The 16070-nt window shown below is 33.9% G+C and overlaps 1 protein-coding gene across 3 annotated transcripts in view; it reads right to left on the reverse strand.

Moving 5' to 3' along the window:
- KLHL4 (kelch like family member 4) overlaps positions 1 to 16070 on the reverse strand; it is a 169481-nt gene that overhangs the window by 55807 nt on the left and 97604 nt on the right. For all 3 annotated transcript variants that reach the window (XM_032390065.1, XM_032390067.1, XM_032390066.1), the window contains 5 exons: positions 15357 to 15524; positions 14745 to 14881; positions 11246 to 11442; positions 5641 to 5853; positions 2774 to 2960 (listed from right to left, as the gene is read on the reverse strand). In XM_032390065.1, the coding sequence (XP_032245956.1) occupies positions 2774 to 2960; positions 5641 to 5853; positions 11246 to 11442; positions 14745 to 14881; positions 15357 to 15524 (902 nt within the window). The remainder of the gene's footprint in view (positions 1 to 2773; positions 2961 to 5640; positions 5854 to 11245; positions 11443 to 14744; positions 14882 to 15356; positions 15525 to 16070) is intronic.

Here is a 16070-nt window from a genome sequence, read left to right on the forward strand (position 1 = left end):
GAGTAAAAAATGTCAGTTCTTGGAAGGTGCAGGAATCTCAAGATATTTCAGGGATCTCAGGAAAAGAAGAAGTCACTCAAATCTACAGGTATTACAGGCAAATCTGATGACAAGTTTTTTGCCTGGCTTCTGGCCTTGAGAGGCTATTGAAAGTTTAATCTAAAATTCATTGTAAAACCTTCCACCAAAGCAGGTTTTAAAACAATCTCTATGGTCAATCACCATTCTTGCTGTACTTATGTAAACAATTATGTAAAAATTAATTAAATTTTTTAAAACTAAACTTATCTTACAAACAAATCAGTCTTAATTTGGCTATCTTTGACAGGAGTGAGGGTGACTTTAGAAAGAAAGATTATATCTCAGTAACACACCTTCATGAATGTTAGATTCTAGTTCTGATTATCTTTGAGTGTTTGTTGTTTCCTTATAAAACTGGCCTGGATCTAAATTCTTCTGGTTTCCTCCAATATCTGGCTATGACTCTCCAAAATAAGGTTTCCAATGCTCTCCTATTCTCTTGTCTTAAAATAATTAAGAAATAAAACTGCCCTTTTTCCTGAAACCCTGAAAATTGAAGCTAGACAACTCAAGAGAAACTTCAGAGAAATTGCCACAATAGCTCATATATAGACAATCTTCATGCCTGTTGCTCTATGAGCCACTCAAAAGAATCACTGGAGACATTTAAACTATAAACCATAAAAATCCATCAGATTGCCAGTGTCTGCTCCCACTCCATCTGAAGATGCTTTGAGCCTGACATCTAAAACTCCTCTCATTGGGACCCCTTAGAACCAGATACTGGGTTTATAATTTGCTCCAAGCATTAACCTTTGTTTTTTGTTTGTTTGTTTCCATAGACATTGGGGAGGATATATGTTGTGGTGAGCACTGTGAATTGTGTAAGACTGATAAATCACAGAACTGTACCCCTGAAACAAATACATTATATGTTAATAATAATAAAAGAAAGTACACCAACCTCAGTAATAGAATATATTATATAGCTTACATACGTTTGTGTTGCTGTGCTTTCAATGTGTGTAGCTGCTATTAAGACTACTCAGAAAAAAAAAAAAAAAAAAGACTACTCAGATAAGGGCACCTGGGTGGCTCAGGTGGTTAAGCGACTGCCTTCGGCTCAGGTCATGATCCTGGAGTCCCTGGATTGAGTCCTGCATCGGGCTCCCTGCTTGGCGGGGAGTCTGCTTCGCCCTTTGACCCTCCCCCCTCTCATGTGGTTTCTCTCTCTCTCAAATAAATAAATAAAATCTTAAAAAAAAAGATTACTCAGATAAAATTCATCTGAAGGTATGGAAAAAAAAGAAATGCCTCTTATTAATTACCTGATTGCTTGCTGAACAAGGTAGAGTCTATATAATAGCTAACACCGATTGCTGTACCTATATTAACTAGTCCTTGGAAGTAAGAACCTAGAGAGACAAAATCAGGCAGCAAGCCACATGGCTGCAACAGGCCCTTGCCCACAACATCCCATTTTTCTAAGGTGGCTGGGACTAGTTTACTGATCTATTCTCTTTGATACTGGTCTATTCTCTTGGTGTCAGATCAATTTTAGAGGGAATGATAAAATTGGGCTTAACTATACTGTTACTATTCCTTAGACTATACTTGGAGATAAAGTTAATGATGCCATGTAGTGCCAAACAATGTAGAAAAATGAGGTAAAAAAACTACCTCTGATACCCCTCCATGAGAACAAGGAACCAAAAGCTAAGTCCTGCACCCATGTCAAATCCTTCCATTCCAAAGCCCATAGTCTGCCCTAATTCAGCTTGAAGCAGTTACAGATGATGGACCTCTATGTATGTTCCATAGAAATGGAATGAAGGATTGACAGTGGGGATTTGTAACAGCACTCCAACTGGTCTTAAGTGTTAACTTACTTCAAGCTTATGGACTCCTTGTTTGTTGACCTAAGTCCCTTGGTTTATAATAGAATTAACCTACTTTCCTTGAGATTTTGCAGACCATTGGCCTTAAGGAATGAAGGACCAGACTATCCCAAAAGATAAGGCCTGACCACATTTGAAAACAGCTGCCCAGCAAGTCTGTTCAAGGTCATGTTGACATATGATTAACTGCCTGAGCACAAGTTTCCCCTGCACATAGCCCCCACCATTTCCCAAACTTCTCTGTTAAAACCCTCTGGTTTCATCTATACTGGGGAGATGGTCTTCAAGACATTAGTCCACCATCTTCCCAAGATGCTGACTTTCTGAATCTTTCTTTTCCCACCATTACTTGTCTCTCAAGTACTGACTTTCACATGGCGAGCAGCTGAACCTCAGTTTGGAACCAGTTTTCTATCCTGTAGCACCAACACTTCAAGATTCTTTGTAACTGGTCTTTGAGCATCTAATAGGAACTTGCAGCAAGGCCCCTCTTCTATTTCTGTCAAAAAATAAATATGCTTTTCTTTATACAAATTTTCTAAACCCTTCTATTTATGATAAACCTTAAGTAAGTTTTCCTTGAAAACATCTTATATTGCAAAGCAAATGCTCAAATTTAAAAATTGTTGCCATAAAATAAAAGTACCTATTAAGAGCTTAGCTAACACTAATTAAAGGATTATATCCCCATAAGTTAAGAAAAAAATTGTAAAATTACATAAATTATGCTATTTATTAAAATTAGCTTTAGATGCACAAAATTAAATATTGCTTTAATTCCACCTTCATAATTTGGGGGATGTTTAGAATATATTTTTTTAAATGATACTTTCTAAATTAATCATTCCTGTTACCTTTCATAGCATCCATGCCTCCCACAGCATAAAGTGCCCCCACAGTTGATTTTCTAGGCTTTGTCCGAGGGCTTTGCATCATAGGTCTTCTCTCAGGTAAGAGATGGTACTTCATAGCTTCCATTAGGAGCTTCTGACACTCAAGATCACCAGCAAACATAGAACTGTTTTCAAGATCCACCAGTAACTGAAAAGTAACGATGCATGGTATATGAAGTAAATAACCTACCATTAAAAATAACATATTTTTGCTTATATAACCTTGGAGAAAACTTGAGCTAATTCAAATGTAAAAGTGTTAGTATTTTAAGTTACTTAGTAACATATGTTTATGTTCACTTATGAGTTAAAATGATTAAAGATCTCATAGTAGTAGCTACTGATCTGTTCAGATTTATTTGACATATTATACATCTTTTGAATAGATACACATATAATATCAAGAAGTGAAAGTGAAAAGACACTTAGAAAATGGGTTAGTGAAAGCAGTTCACAATGGGTTACTGAAAGCAGTTCAAGAGACTATCTATGCCTACACAAAACAAGCATCTTCCAGTCTACTGTATGTAGCCAAATAAGCAGCCACCTTATTGGTGGATTTAGAGAAATTGGTACAAGCATGCCCAGTTAAAATAAAGTAATATCACCCATAAAGAACTGCATCTTTATCATCAAATCACTTTTGTAAAGTATTCTGAAAGTAGATGCTTTTTATCTGTACATGTACATGTGTACATCAGTAAAGCGTATGTGTTAGTAGGTAGCCAAAACATTAGCAATAGTAGATGATCAATCCTTTCTAACCATCATTGCCTGGCAGACACTAAGACCCTCATTGAATGGGATAAAAGCTAAGTAAAATATTTTTCCTGAGGTGAGCTGAGGAGAAGTGAAGAGCTTGTTTCAGAATTTTACCAAGGGTCATTTATATTGGTTCATTGGAGTTTTGGGTCTACAGTATCATAGGACATTGGGAGGAATTGCAGTTTGAAGTGGAAATGCTAATCTCATCCCATAAAACTTCCCTGAAATTTCCTGTTCTGCAGTGCTTAATCCCAGCTTAGTTCTCTTATGGATAACTATTTTGACTTGGCTGGTGAGACCGCAAGCATTTCCTTAATGCATATGCTGCGGAAAATAAGTTTGAAAACTGAGTTATGTAACTTTATTTCAAAATATTCTTCAGGGATTTACCACCATTCTCTTCATATGTTTCATTTCTAGAATAGTTTTTAAAGTCACTATTAAAGTTGTTTTGGAAGGTCTATATTCTGTATGATATTACCCACCACTACCACCATTAGGAAAAGTTCACAACAGTCCACACTTTAGGCATAAGGCATATTCAGGGATGGGAGGCCAAAGACCATTGGTTGTGAGTTTGGGCTGGAAATTTCTCCTCATTCCAATAAAGTAAGACAAGTCCAAACTAAGCAGTTTGCTGAAAGAACATATAGAAAAAGCAATATAAAGTTAAGGGCCTCTGATCCATTATACCAGTGCATCTCAATTTTTTTGCATATCTAAGAATCATCTGGTGAACTTATTAAAACATGGATTCCTTGACCTCACCCCCATAAATTGTTTCAGTACGTCTGTGGTGGGGGCTTGGAAAATTGGGTTTCTAACAAGCTCTAAGGAAATACTAAGCTGCTAGCTCAGTCATTTTGAGTAGCACTGCCTTAGAGAATCTAATGAATCATATAGAACCCTCTCATGAGAATAAGGCATGCAAGTGTACACACATTCACACAAACATAAAATTTCCAAAGATTCTGAACCTTGGTTCTAAAATTACATGTATATTTTAATGTTTCTCTTTTTGGTGTTACCATTGCCTTGCCTTTTGAATAAATTTGCTATACCCAAGAAAGCAGTCAGTGTTCTTTCATTGCATATGGATAAATTCTTCATAGTAAATATGTAGCTCCATGGATTTAATTAACAGATAAAAGTAAAAAAAAAAGTAGAAAAATCATCAGTAAATTAATATTCTATTTTTGAATATTAGCATTTAATTGGTAATTTGTTGAAAATTTATTAATTTTAATGTTTATGAAACTACTGATCCACTAGATCTAGATGAAGCTCCTCCTTCCAATGTGGATGATGTTTGATGATTTCAGTCACAGGCTATATAATATATGAAATGTGCATATGTGCAATATATTTATATATATACAATATACAATTGATATCTACTGTTGATCAATTTGCTACAGAAAAAAAATTGTTATCACCAATGGTAGAAGTATATAATGAGACTGCACTCCAACCTCACTAAGCTTCACTTACTAAAATTCAGTATGAGGTAGGTCAATCCCAAATCATATCCAAGGGTGTTTGTTTTTAGAATCATTTTTACTATAATCCTCCAGCATGTATGATAAGGATGTAATTATAATGATTCTGTAGTTCATCTGAAGCTACTATAGTATGATTTCAATCATAGCAGGTAATTAACCATGTTAGTATTAGCCAGACTAACTCCTTGCTAAAGTCTCCTTTGGGATGCTACTATATTGGTTATTATCAGCTTGCCTAGAAGGTGGGCAGGAAAAGAAAAAATAGAGCCTAGTCATTTTCTCTGCTTCTTACAAGTGCTGTTTGATGAGGAAGAAACTGAAACTAAAGAATATGCTTTCTTAGATTTTTTTTTAGGGATTATCTGTAGCTTTTTTTAATACTTGTTTTCTCTGCATCATAAATAGTGCTAATTGAAGGTTGGATATGTCCTTCTGTGAGACAAATACTATACACTCCAGTTAACAGAAATCCTATAAATAAAATAAAATTAGACAAAAAAGGAATGGATTTATGTTTAGTGGTAGTTTAGAACTATATGTTACCTGGGTAAATTTCCATACCTGTGGTGGAAGTAATGGCAGTCTGATATAAGAAAGCAACATTGCTAGGTCTCGTTGCCTAGCCTGCACATCATGCCCCACCCATTGCATTAGAGCGTGGAAAATTGTTTCTTCATCAGGCACATTAATGTCATCACTGCACAGAAGTTTCGAAATTTCATTAGCTGGAAGCAGGAGGAATTCTTGGTTCTTTATTACCTCAATGAAGTGTTCCTAGAAAAGAAAGGTTTTCTACTGAAACTTTCTACTTTAGAAATGTCTTAACCAAACAAGCATATGAACACTTTGCTTTGTTAAAATTCAGAAAAGACCAGAGGGACAGGTATATGCATTTATAACAAATAGGTGCCATTGCTGCCTGTGACAGAGGGCATGGGGAGTCTTCTGAAGTTGAGGAGCTAAATGTTTCCCCTGAGAATTATTTATTGAACTCAGGTAAAGGGATTAACTGCTTCATAGGCCACATTGGTAGTGCCTGAGTTGATACCAGTTCTTTTCTCTCCTAGCTGTTGTAGGTGGCAACAACTTACGACTCCAGAAGTGACTGATGTTGAGTTGGTCTTTAGCCAAAACCCTTAAGAGAAAGGGTGGAAATTTTCAAGGGGGAGGCTACCTTGAAGACCTGGGAGAGGTAACTCTGGCTGTGCATTTGAGGGGGCAACATACTGAATTCCTTTGAGTTGAGACAAACAGATTGATGAAAAACTCTTTTCTCTTATGGAAAAGCATGATCTATTAACCAAGGCAAATGTATATTTTACAATGGATAATACACAGATTTAGGACAATCTAAAAGGGACTTTTATGGAGTTATTTTTTGGGGGGGTGAATGGGGTTGTCTTGCAATTTTTATATATTATTCCTTAATTCTCTCTTCTGTCACAGTGTTATATTTTATCAAGTATCAAATTTCATGCAGCTGTGTTTCAAATTTTTTTCTTCAAAACACCACTATATATTTTTTCTTATTTATAATGTTGCATATTTTTCTATGACAACACAATTATCTTTTTCAACATTTTTCATAGTAAAAAAAATCTCGTTTTAAATGTGATATACTTCCAAAATGGAGATAAACCTGTCTAGTTGGTAATTTATGTTGCAAAATAAAGAGATATTCTTGAAGCAGCTTAAAACAGCCTCTAAATAAATTGGGGGGAATCTTGGATAAATCAAATCACTCCCTCAGCTCCACTCAGAGTTTAGTCATTGTGGAACTGAGTTAGCTTAATAGTAAAATTATTCATACAAAAACCAATTTTTGATAGACCCATCAGGGAGCTCTGGTACCATAAATTCCAAGCTAAATTGTCTATTTAAATGAAGAGCCCTCTTGTGACTAAGGTAAACAATTAAGAGAGGACTACTGTTTTTAATGTAGCAGATGTCCCTGGTTGAAAACCCTCTCACCTACAGCAAAGTAATGGAACTAGTACTATAACTAATAATACGTTACATTTGTACAGCACATCACACTTTCACAAACATTAAGTCAAAAAAAAAAAAACACATTAAGTCATCACCAATATGATCTTGTAGGAGGTGAAATCATTCTGATGAGAAAATAGGCTATGTGAATTGTTTGGTCTCCTGTGCAATAAATGGCAAAGTATAGACTCAAGCCTAAGTCTTTAGGTCTACTCCATTTTGCTCAACACTGCAACTGCCTTTCATAAGTGACATAATTTTTATGAATGGGTTAAGGAAAAGATAAAACTCTAAAAATGTATGATTACCTATTACTGGTAGTGTATGTAAACTCTGAGAGTTTATATTGTTATGTCAATATGACAGAAGACCCTATATCTCATTCTCCTTTCTATCCACTCTCCAATGAAAGAAAAGAAAAATAGAAAGCAAATGAGAGAGAGAGAGAGAGAGAGATTGGCCCAGTTGGTAAAACCTACTCAGTGGTTAATGTGGATCATAGAAAAATCTATCAAATTAGGTTATGCATTTGAAAAAGTTAAGAAGTGATTCAAATAGTTTATATGATGGTCAATTTATATAGCGAGAAATTAGAGTTTATGATAGAATTTGTTATGGTTCCAGAGAAACTTCCCGATGAGACTACTGAAAATTGTTTGGCAATATAGTAACCTAGTCTAAATAAAAAAAATAAATATATTGATTTAAAGTATACACATGGCACTGCAATATCCAGTACTGTAGAGAAATATTTAGTTAAGCTTAAAGAATAATTTTAAATTGTTTTATTTTGGAATTATTTTGTTTCTAATTTCAAGATAAACACTTTCTTCTATACACCTTTCCAAGAGGTTTGATAGTCATTTTTTAATCCACACTTAGTTTGTTGTAAAACTTACTAGATAAATATAACATACTTGCTGAGTGTTTCATCAGTGCAGACTACTATTTATGGAATTATGATGGCTAATTTAATGTGTCGACTTGACTTACCCATGGAGTGTCTAGATTTTGTATCAAACATTATTCTGGGTGTATCTGTGAGGATGTTTCTGAATGAAGCCCATTCACATTAGGGAGGGAGATTATGTTTTACACAGTCTAATATTCAAATGTTTGTAATTGAGTCTTGAGAGTTCAACATTATTCTTAAAAATTAAAATTATTTGTATTTTAATAATATCAGTACAGTATTACAAAAACATTATTATAGCAAGACCTTTTCCTCCTTTGCTTTATTTATAGTAGATACTAAAATAACTGAAGAAAGGGAGTTAAGTGAGACAGCAGTAATGTGCTTTTTGCACATCCCACTTTAACATTCAATTTCAGCCACATAATAAGAAAAGGAAGACAAGTTCATTTTGAGCAACAAAAAATAATTCAAGCTGTTTATCAGAATGTGTTTTGACAGTGAGAGTAAGATAACAGACAGGAAACTTAATACTTAGTTTAAGAATTTAAGTAAATTAACAGGTAGTTTTCATGTTTGGCTTTTGTGGTAGGATTATTCTTTGAACTATATAACTGATGTTCCTATAGACTATATGGCATCTGTATTTAGCACATAGGAATATAAATAGTATGATTCGGTAACATATATTAAACTGTCAATCCATTATAATTCTCCCAATAATGCTATAGTTTGAGGACTTTGTTTGAAACTTCAAATTTTGAACAATGACCAGGGATGGGAAAAAGAGGGAGAAAGTTTTACCAGGAAAATTTAGAGAATTCAAATATTGGAAAGTTTAAAAATTTAAGATCTGTATTAAATGTTAACAAAATATTGTTTATATGCCTCTCAATCATAAACTCATAATGTTAATTTTATTTTTAGATGTGATTCTCTATTGTTTGCTTTTATGTACTTGCCTTTTTGTTTTTGAATCTTAAATAACCATAGCAATATTCTTAGCTTGAAAGATTTATCTTTTTGATCGGGTTTTACAGAAAGATCCATCTCATATTTTTCCTGCTTCAGAGGTTCAAAAGTTCATTTTCTTTTTTTTTTAAAGATTTTATTTATTTATTTATTTGACAGAGAGAGAGAGAGAGAGCGCATGCACAAGTAGGCAGAGGGAGAGGGAGAAACAGGCTCCCTGCTGAGCAGAGAGCCTGATCCCAGGACCCTGGGAACATGACTTGAGCCAAAAGCAGCCGCTTAACCGGCTGAGCCACAGGTGCCCCAAAAGTTCATTTTCTTCTTTGCATCAGGGAATTATTAGCATTAATGGTAATTTAATATCCTCTGACTACTTTTTCTGGTCTCCCTATAATCTATATTTCATGTCACTATAACTTGACTGAATAAAGATAGTCTTATCCCATCCAATTTTAAAAGAATTAACACATACAAACATGTTCAGTTAATTTATTATAATTACTTATAGAATTGAGAAGGATTTTAAGTTAGTTAAGTTAAAGGATTGAACTGCAAGTTGTTTTTAACCAAAATAGATATTTTTGTTAAGACATAAAATATCCATTCAGTAGAATTGGCTGATTTTGATAGTTCTTAAGCTCTTCCAGTTAATATTGATATATTAATTAGTTTTTGTTCTTATTGAATGTTTTTTATATTGAATTCCTTTTCTTATTGAATGTTATTTAACTTTCATTAGAAATCATAATGTATACAATTTTAGAAACTAAAGTTCTAATATTACAAAAAATCAAGGACAAAGAAACAAATGATCTGATTAAAAAATGAGAAGACATGAATAGATATTTTTCCAAAGAAGACATATAGATGGCCAACAGATACATGAAAAGATGTTCAACATCACTCATCATCAGAAAAATACAAATGAAAATTACAATGAGATATCACCTCACACCTGTCGGAATGGTTAAAACTAACAGCACAAGAAACAAAAGATGTTGTTGAGGATGTGGAGAAAGGGGAACCCTCTTACACTGCTGTTGGGAATGTGAACTGGTGCAGCCACTCTGGAAAACAGGATGGAGGTTCATCAAAAAGTTAAAAATAGAACAGCCCTATCATCCAGCAACTGCACTACTAGGTATTTACCTAAATAATACAAAAATACTAATTTGAAGGGATGCATGCCCCCTGATGTTTATAGCAGCATCATCAACAATTGCCAAATTGTGGAAAGAGCCCAAATGTCCATCAGCTGATGAATGAATAAAGAAGAAATGGGGTGTGTGTGTGTGTGTGTGTGTGTATTACTCAGCCATCAAAAAGAATGAACTCTTGCTATTTGCAACAATGTGGTTGGAGCTACAGAGTATTTAAGCAAAATAAGTCAGTCAGAGAAAGGAACATACCATATGCCTTCACTCATGTGTGGAATTTAAGAAACAAATGATCACGGGGGAAAAAAAAGAGAGACAAACCAAGAAACAGACTCTTAAATATAGAAAACAAACTGATGGGTACCAGAGGGCAGGTAGGTGGGAGGATGGGTTAAATAGGTGATGGGGATTAAGGAGTGCACTTGTGATGAGCACCGGTGCTGTATGTACATGTTGAATCACTAAATTGTACACCTGAAACTAATAATGCACTGTATGCTAACTAACTGGAATGTAAATAAAAACTTAAATCAAGGATGGGGCGCCCGGGTGGCTCAGTCAGTTAAGCATCTGCTTTCGGCTCAGGTCATGATCCCAGGGTCCTGGAATCGAGTCCCATATCAGGCTTCTCCCTCTCCCTTTGCTTGCCTCTCCCCCTGATTGTGCTCTCTCTCTCTTTTTCTCTCTGTCAAATAAATAAAAAATCTTTAAAGAAAAAGAAATCACGGACAGTATATTTTCCTAATACTGTGGATATGACTTGAAATATGTCCTTACATGATTTAATTTTTTGCAGTATTCTCATTTCTCCAAGCTTTGAGATTTAATTAAACCTTTTCAGTTTAAAAAATGAGAAACTTGCTTGAGTACAGCTCAACCAAATATTTTTATCTAATATCCACTATGTGCAAGTCATTTGCAAATAAATTTATATTGCTCTTCAATTTTATCCCAACATTATAGGTTTTACATTGGAAAGGCTGTGTGCATATATATACACACACCCATACATTATATACTTATATACACATACACATATGCATATGTACACATACATATCAGTAAACAAATCAGTAAGTTAGATATTGTGTTAATATAATATTACTACAAGTTAATTTGAAACAATTTATTTTACCATTGTGTACTTATGTGCCACACTTAGGAGCTCTGTACAGCCCTGGGCATCTCCAAATGATCGAATTCCTAAGCAGTTTGAAGGATGGAGCTGCTTTATGAGATAATTGGAGCAGACTTCAACGACTTGAGTCAGCTGCAAGAGACAAGCTGCAGCCAACAAATTTTCAATAGTATCTTCTTTTAATTGCAGAACACCTAGATGGTTTGAAAAAGTAAAGAATGATTATATGTCCCAAAAATAAGACACATATGTGCTAACTAGTTGAATTTTTCAATTTCTCTCATTACTAGGGCTATCTTTTCTAGTGCACAGTAACCACTATGGAAATACCTTTAAAAGCCAACATATGCAAGGGAGTCTGTAAAAATATTAATAAGATGGCTGAAGGGAGCCAGACTAGATTATCAAAAACAACTGTAGCAAATGAACAGTGAACACCTTCATTGCAAAGAACAGCAACTTGTTATTTCTTCATCATCTTAGACCTCATCTAAACCTTATATCAATCATTGAACAATACATCTGAAACTAATGATGTACTATATGTTGGCTAATTGAATTTAAAGAAAAAAAAATCTACAATTCTTTCACCTAAATAAAATAAATAAGTAAACAGATAGATAGATAGATAAATAAATAATAAATCTTATGTAAAGAACTGTAAATACTATGACTCAAGGAGTATTTTGTCATATTGTACAACGACCATACAGGTAATTATCATTTGTATGAAAAAATTTTGATAACTAAGTAGAGCATTGAGGTTATATGTCTATATTTTTGTGTGTCTGTCTGCATTTATTAGCTGATAAGGATGAATTTGCTCAGATATTATGCCTGGAACTGATACCTGGTATTGTCTCAAAAGAAAAATAATGTTGCTAACAGTCCTCAAATAAATGTTTGTATGATCATTTTCTTAGATATAAAAAAACTGGCTCTGTTTGAAAATATCTGTGAAGAGATTTTTTTTAAATGAGATCAGAGCTATTTAAGCTATTTCCTTTATATTGAGATATAATATATATATATATATATTTAAATATGTATGTATGCACATACATATAAAATTTTCAGAGGAAGCATTGTTGATGACTTTTTGGAAATGCAAGTTATTTCGCATTTTGTTATATTCTTTTTTTTTGTTTTAGCCAAAGTATAAGTAAGTTATAAAAAATGATATTTCATATGGAGTATATGTACTATAAACTATTTCTTTATATTTTCTCCTTGTAAAATGCCTTAATATGGATTCTATATGGTTTTATAAGCATAAATGAAAGGGTAAATACATACTGTGAGATGCTCTATATCTGTTTCAACCTCTAAAATATGTGGTGAAAGGGTCTTGTCCATCAGCAGACTTTCTTGAGTTGTTCGTTTTTTGTCATGGATTTTGAAGGGAGAGACCTGCCCATATCTCATGAGACCCAGAGAAGTTATAAACTATTCTCAGATTCAGATCTAAGATTCACCTGCTAGAGACATTGAAACTTGGCCTGGTTATTCAGGAGAATATTAATTTCTTAATGAACAAAATCATAAAACTCTTAGAAGAAAACAGTAAAAAATCTCCTTGACATTGGTTTTGGCAATAATTTCTTGGTAATACACCAAAAGACAGGCCACAAAAGCTAAAATAAATAAGTGGGACTATATCAAACTAAAAAGCTTCTGCACAGAAAGGAAATATAAAATATATTGCAAAGGCAATCTACAGAATGAGAGAAATATTGCAAACCATATATCTGATAAGGGGTTAATATCTAAAATATATAAAAGATTCATATAATTCAATAGCATGAAAACAAATAATCCAATTAAAAAAGAACAAGTAGGGACGCCTGGGTGGCTCTGTTGGTTAAGTGTCTGCCTCTGGCTCAGGTCATGATCTCAGGGTCCTGGGATCCAGCCCTGCACTGGGCTCTCTGCTCAGCAGGGAGTCTGCTTCTGTCTCTCCTTCTGCTCCACTCCCCCTCATGCTCTCCCTCTCTCTCTCTCTCAAATGAATAAATAAAATCTTTAAAAATAATAAAAAATAAATAAAAATAAAAAAAAGAGCAAGTAACCTGGATCTTTTTTTTTTTTTCCCCAGAAATGACATACAAATGACCAATAGGGATATGAAAAGGTGCTTAACATCACTAAATACCAGGGAAATGTAAATCAAAATCAAAAGAAGGGATAGCCAATGTTGGTGAGGTTTTGGAGAAAAGAGAACCTTTATGCAGTTTGTAGGAATGTAAATTAATACAGCATTATGGAAAACAGTATGGTGGTTCGTAAAAAAATTAAAAAATAAAACTACCATATGATCCAAAAATCCTACTCATGATTATATATACAAAGAAATGAAATCAGGATCTTAAGAGATATCTGCACTCCCATGTTTGTTGCACTATTATTTACAACAGTTAAGAAATTGAAACAACCAACCTAAATGTCCTTCAACAGTTGAATGGATAAGGAAATATATCTATATTTTTTTCCTCTGATTTCTTAGAAATGGCAAGTAGATTGGTGGTTGCTAGGGGCTGGGAGGGGGAACTGGGGAGGTGTAGGTCAAAGGGTGTAAACTTTCAGTTATAAGATAAATAGTTGTGAGGATCTAATGTACAACATGGTGTCTATAGTTAATAATATGGTATTGGGTACTGTATACTTGAAATTTGTTGAGAGTATATCTTAAGCATTCTCACCACAAAAAAAGAATTAACTATTTGAGATAATGTGTGCATTAATTATCTTCATCTATGTAATCATTCCACTTGTGTATGTATAGCAAATCATCACATAGGATACTCTAAATATATACAATTATATTTGCCAATTATTGCTCAGTAAAGTTGGAATATATAAATAAATACTTATTGGCTTCCAAACTCATCTTGTTACCTTTGTCTTATAGTCTGAGTAAATATGACTTTATTATTTCAAAGGAAGAGACTATGTCTCTAATATAGAGTTGGAATACTACAATTCTAGTTTTTACAAAAGAGAATGGGGGTGCCTAGGTGGCTCAGTTGGTTAAGTGTCCAACTCTTGATTTCAGCTCAGGTCATGATCTCTGGGTCTTAGGATCAAGCCCCCATTGGGCTCTGAGTGCTGAGCATGGTGTCTGCTTGATATTCTCTCTCCCTGTCCCTCTGACCCTCTCCCCACTCACATATATATATATATATATATATATATATATATATATATATTTAAAAAATGAGAATGTACCCACACCATTCAAGAGAGAGACAGACAAGTCCTTGTATTTTTGTGTTAAAATAGCTTTATTCTCTCATGGTCAAAATTTTTATAACATATTATTTACCTCCTATTCTTTTATACTACTAAATTTAAATTCTGATTCTGCCCCTTACTACCTTGCGAAAGTTACCTAACAGGTAGATCCTTCAGTTTTCTCATTTCTAGTTGGAATAATAATGTAGATTATATAATGTAGGGTTATTGTGAGGATTGAATGACTTAATACATGCCACTTTACCTGTGTAAGCATACTGCACCAAGGAATTAAGTGCATTAGGATCAACTCCTTCCATCCTGACCTCTTCTTGTTTGGCTTCAAGCACATCATTAGTAAACATTGCAGCAAAATAATCAGACACTGCGCTGAGAACCAACCTTGAAATAGGAATGTTTCATAGGAACTTAAATTAGTCAGTAGTTTCATTGAAAATCATGAAGTACAATCAGTAAGTTTGTAACACTGCTGAGTTTGTTATCTGCTTGAATCTTGCAGAGTTTGTAACACTGCTGAGTTTGTTATCTGCATGAATCTTGCAGAGTTTGTAACACTGCTGAGTTTGTTATCTGCATGAATCTTGCAGAGTTTAGTAAAGTGTAGTGAAATTAGAAAGGTAAATTAAGTAGGTTGATTTTCTTTTGAGGGTTTGTGCTATTTTACATCAATTTCTCTGAAGTTTGGCTCTTCTAAATATCACACAGGGAAATGGATCATATATGCTAATGCTTTTTCAATGTAGGAAGATAAAAATATATTCTCCTCAGCGTTCTAATTTGTTTTCAGTGGGCCAATTCATTCTCATTCATATGCTATACTCATGAAATTCAGATCTGTCTGCATAAGGATACTTACCGATGGGCTGGGATTCGGAGGTGTCCAGCAATAAGTAGTACATCACACAGTTGTTTCTCTTTCAGGTAGTTCTCCATTTTGTGGAGAGTTTGCTCTGCATGGTTTATAGCATGGAACTGCTCCTCAGATCTGTTGACATTCATTTCTTCAGGATTTTGTGTATCCAATCTGAAAGGTGGGTAAAAGGGAGAATATGGTTTATTCTCTTAGCGAGTTTGCAAATGTCCAGTGGAAATTTGGACACACCAACTTCTAAAATAAATATACTGGATTAAAGTTAAATTAAAGTTAAGTTAAAATTTGTCCTCCAATCACTATGATTACTGTCTAATTTTCCATTAAAGTGAAGTACCATAGTTCATAGTTATACTTGGAATGGAACCATAAATATGTATTGTTCCATTGAAGGGCTAGTGGTAATTTTTATATGCACAAACATAAATTTCAAAATGTTAGCCTCTTTCTTTGGTTTTTATTGGTATTACAATTATGCCATTAGGCATAAAATTGTAGTGATGATTCAAAATACATTTCAAATTTAATTATGTCTTGAAGCTTCTCCATGGAATACTCATTATGTGTTTCTTGAAGAATCTCAAACTTAAGAGTTCCATAAAATTCTTTACAATGTCAGCCCCATCAAAAAAATATACAATTTCAATCTTTTATATCTTTTTTCCATATTTATTGAGATATAATTGATATATAACATTG

Source organism: Phoca vitulina, unplaced genomic scaffold (genome assembly GCF_004348235.1).
Source record: "Phoca vitulina isolate PV1807 unplaced genomic scaffold, GSC_HSeal_1.0 scaffold57, whole genome shotgun sequence".
NCBI classification, from domain to species: domain Eukaryota; kingdom Metazoa; phylum Chordata; class Mammalia; order Carnivora; family Phocidae; genus Phoca; species Phoca vitulina.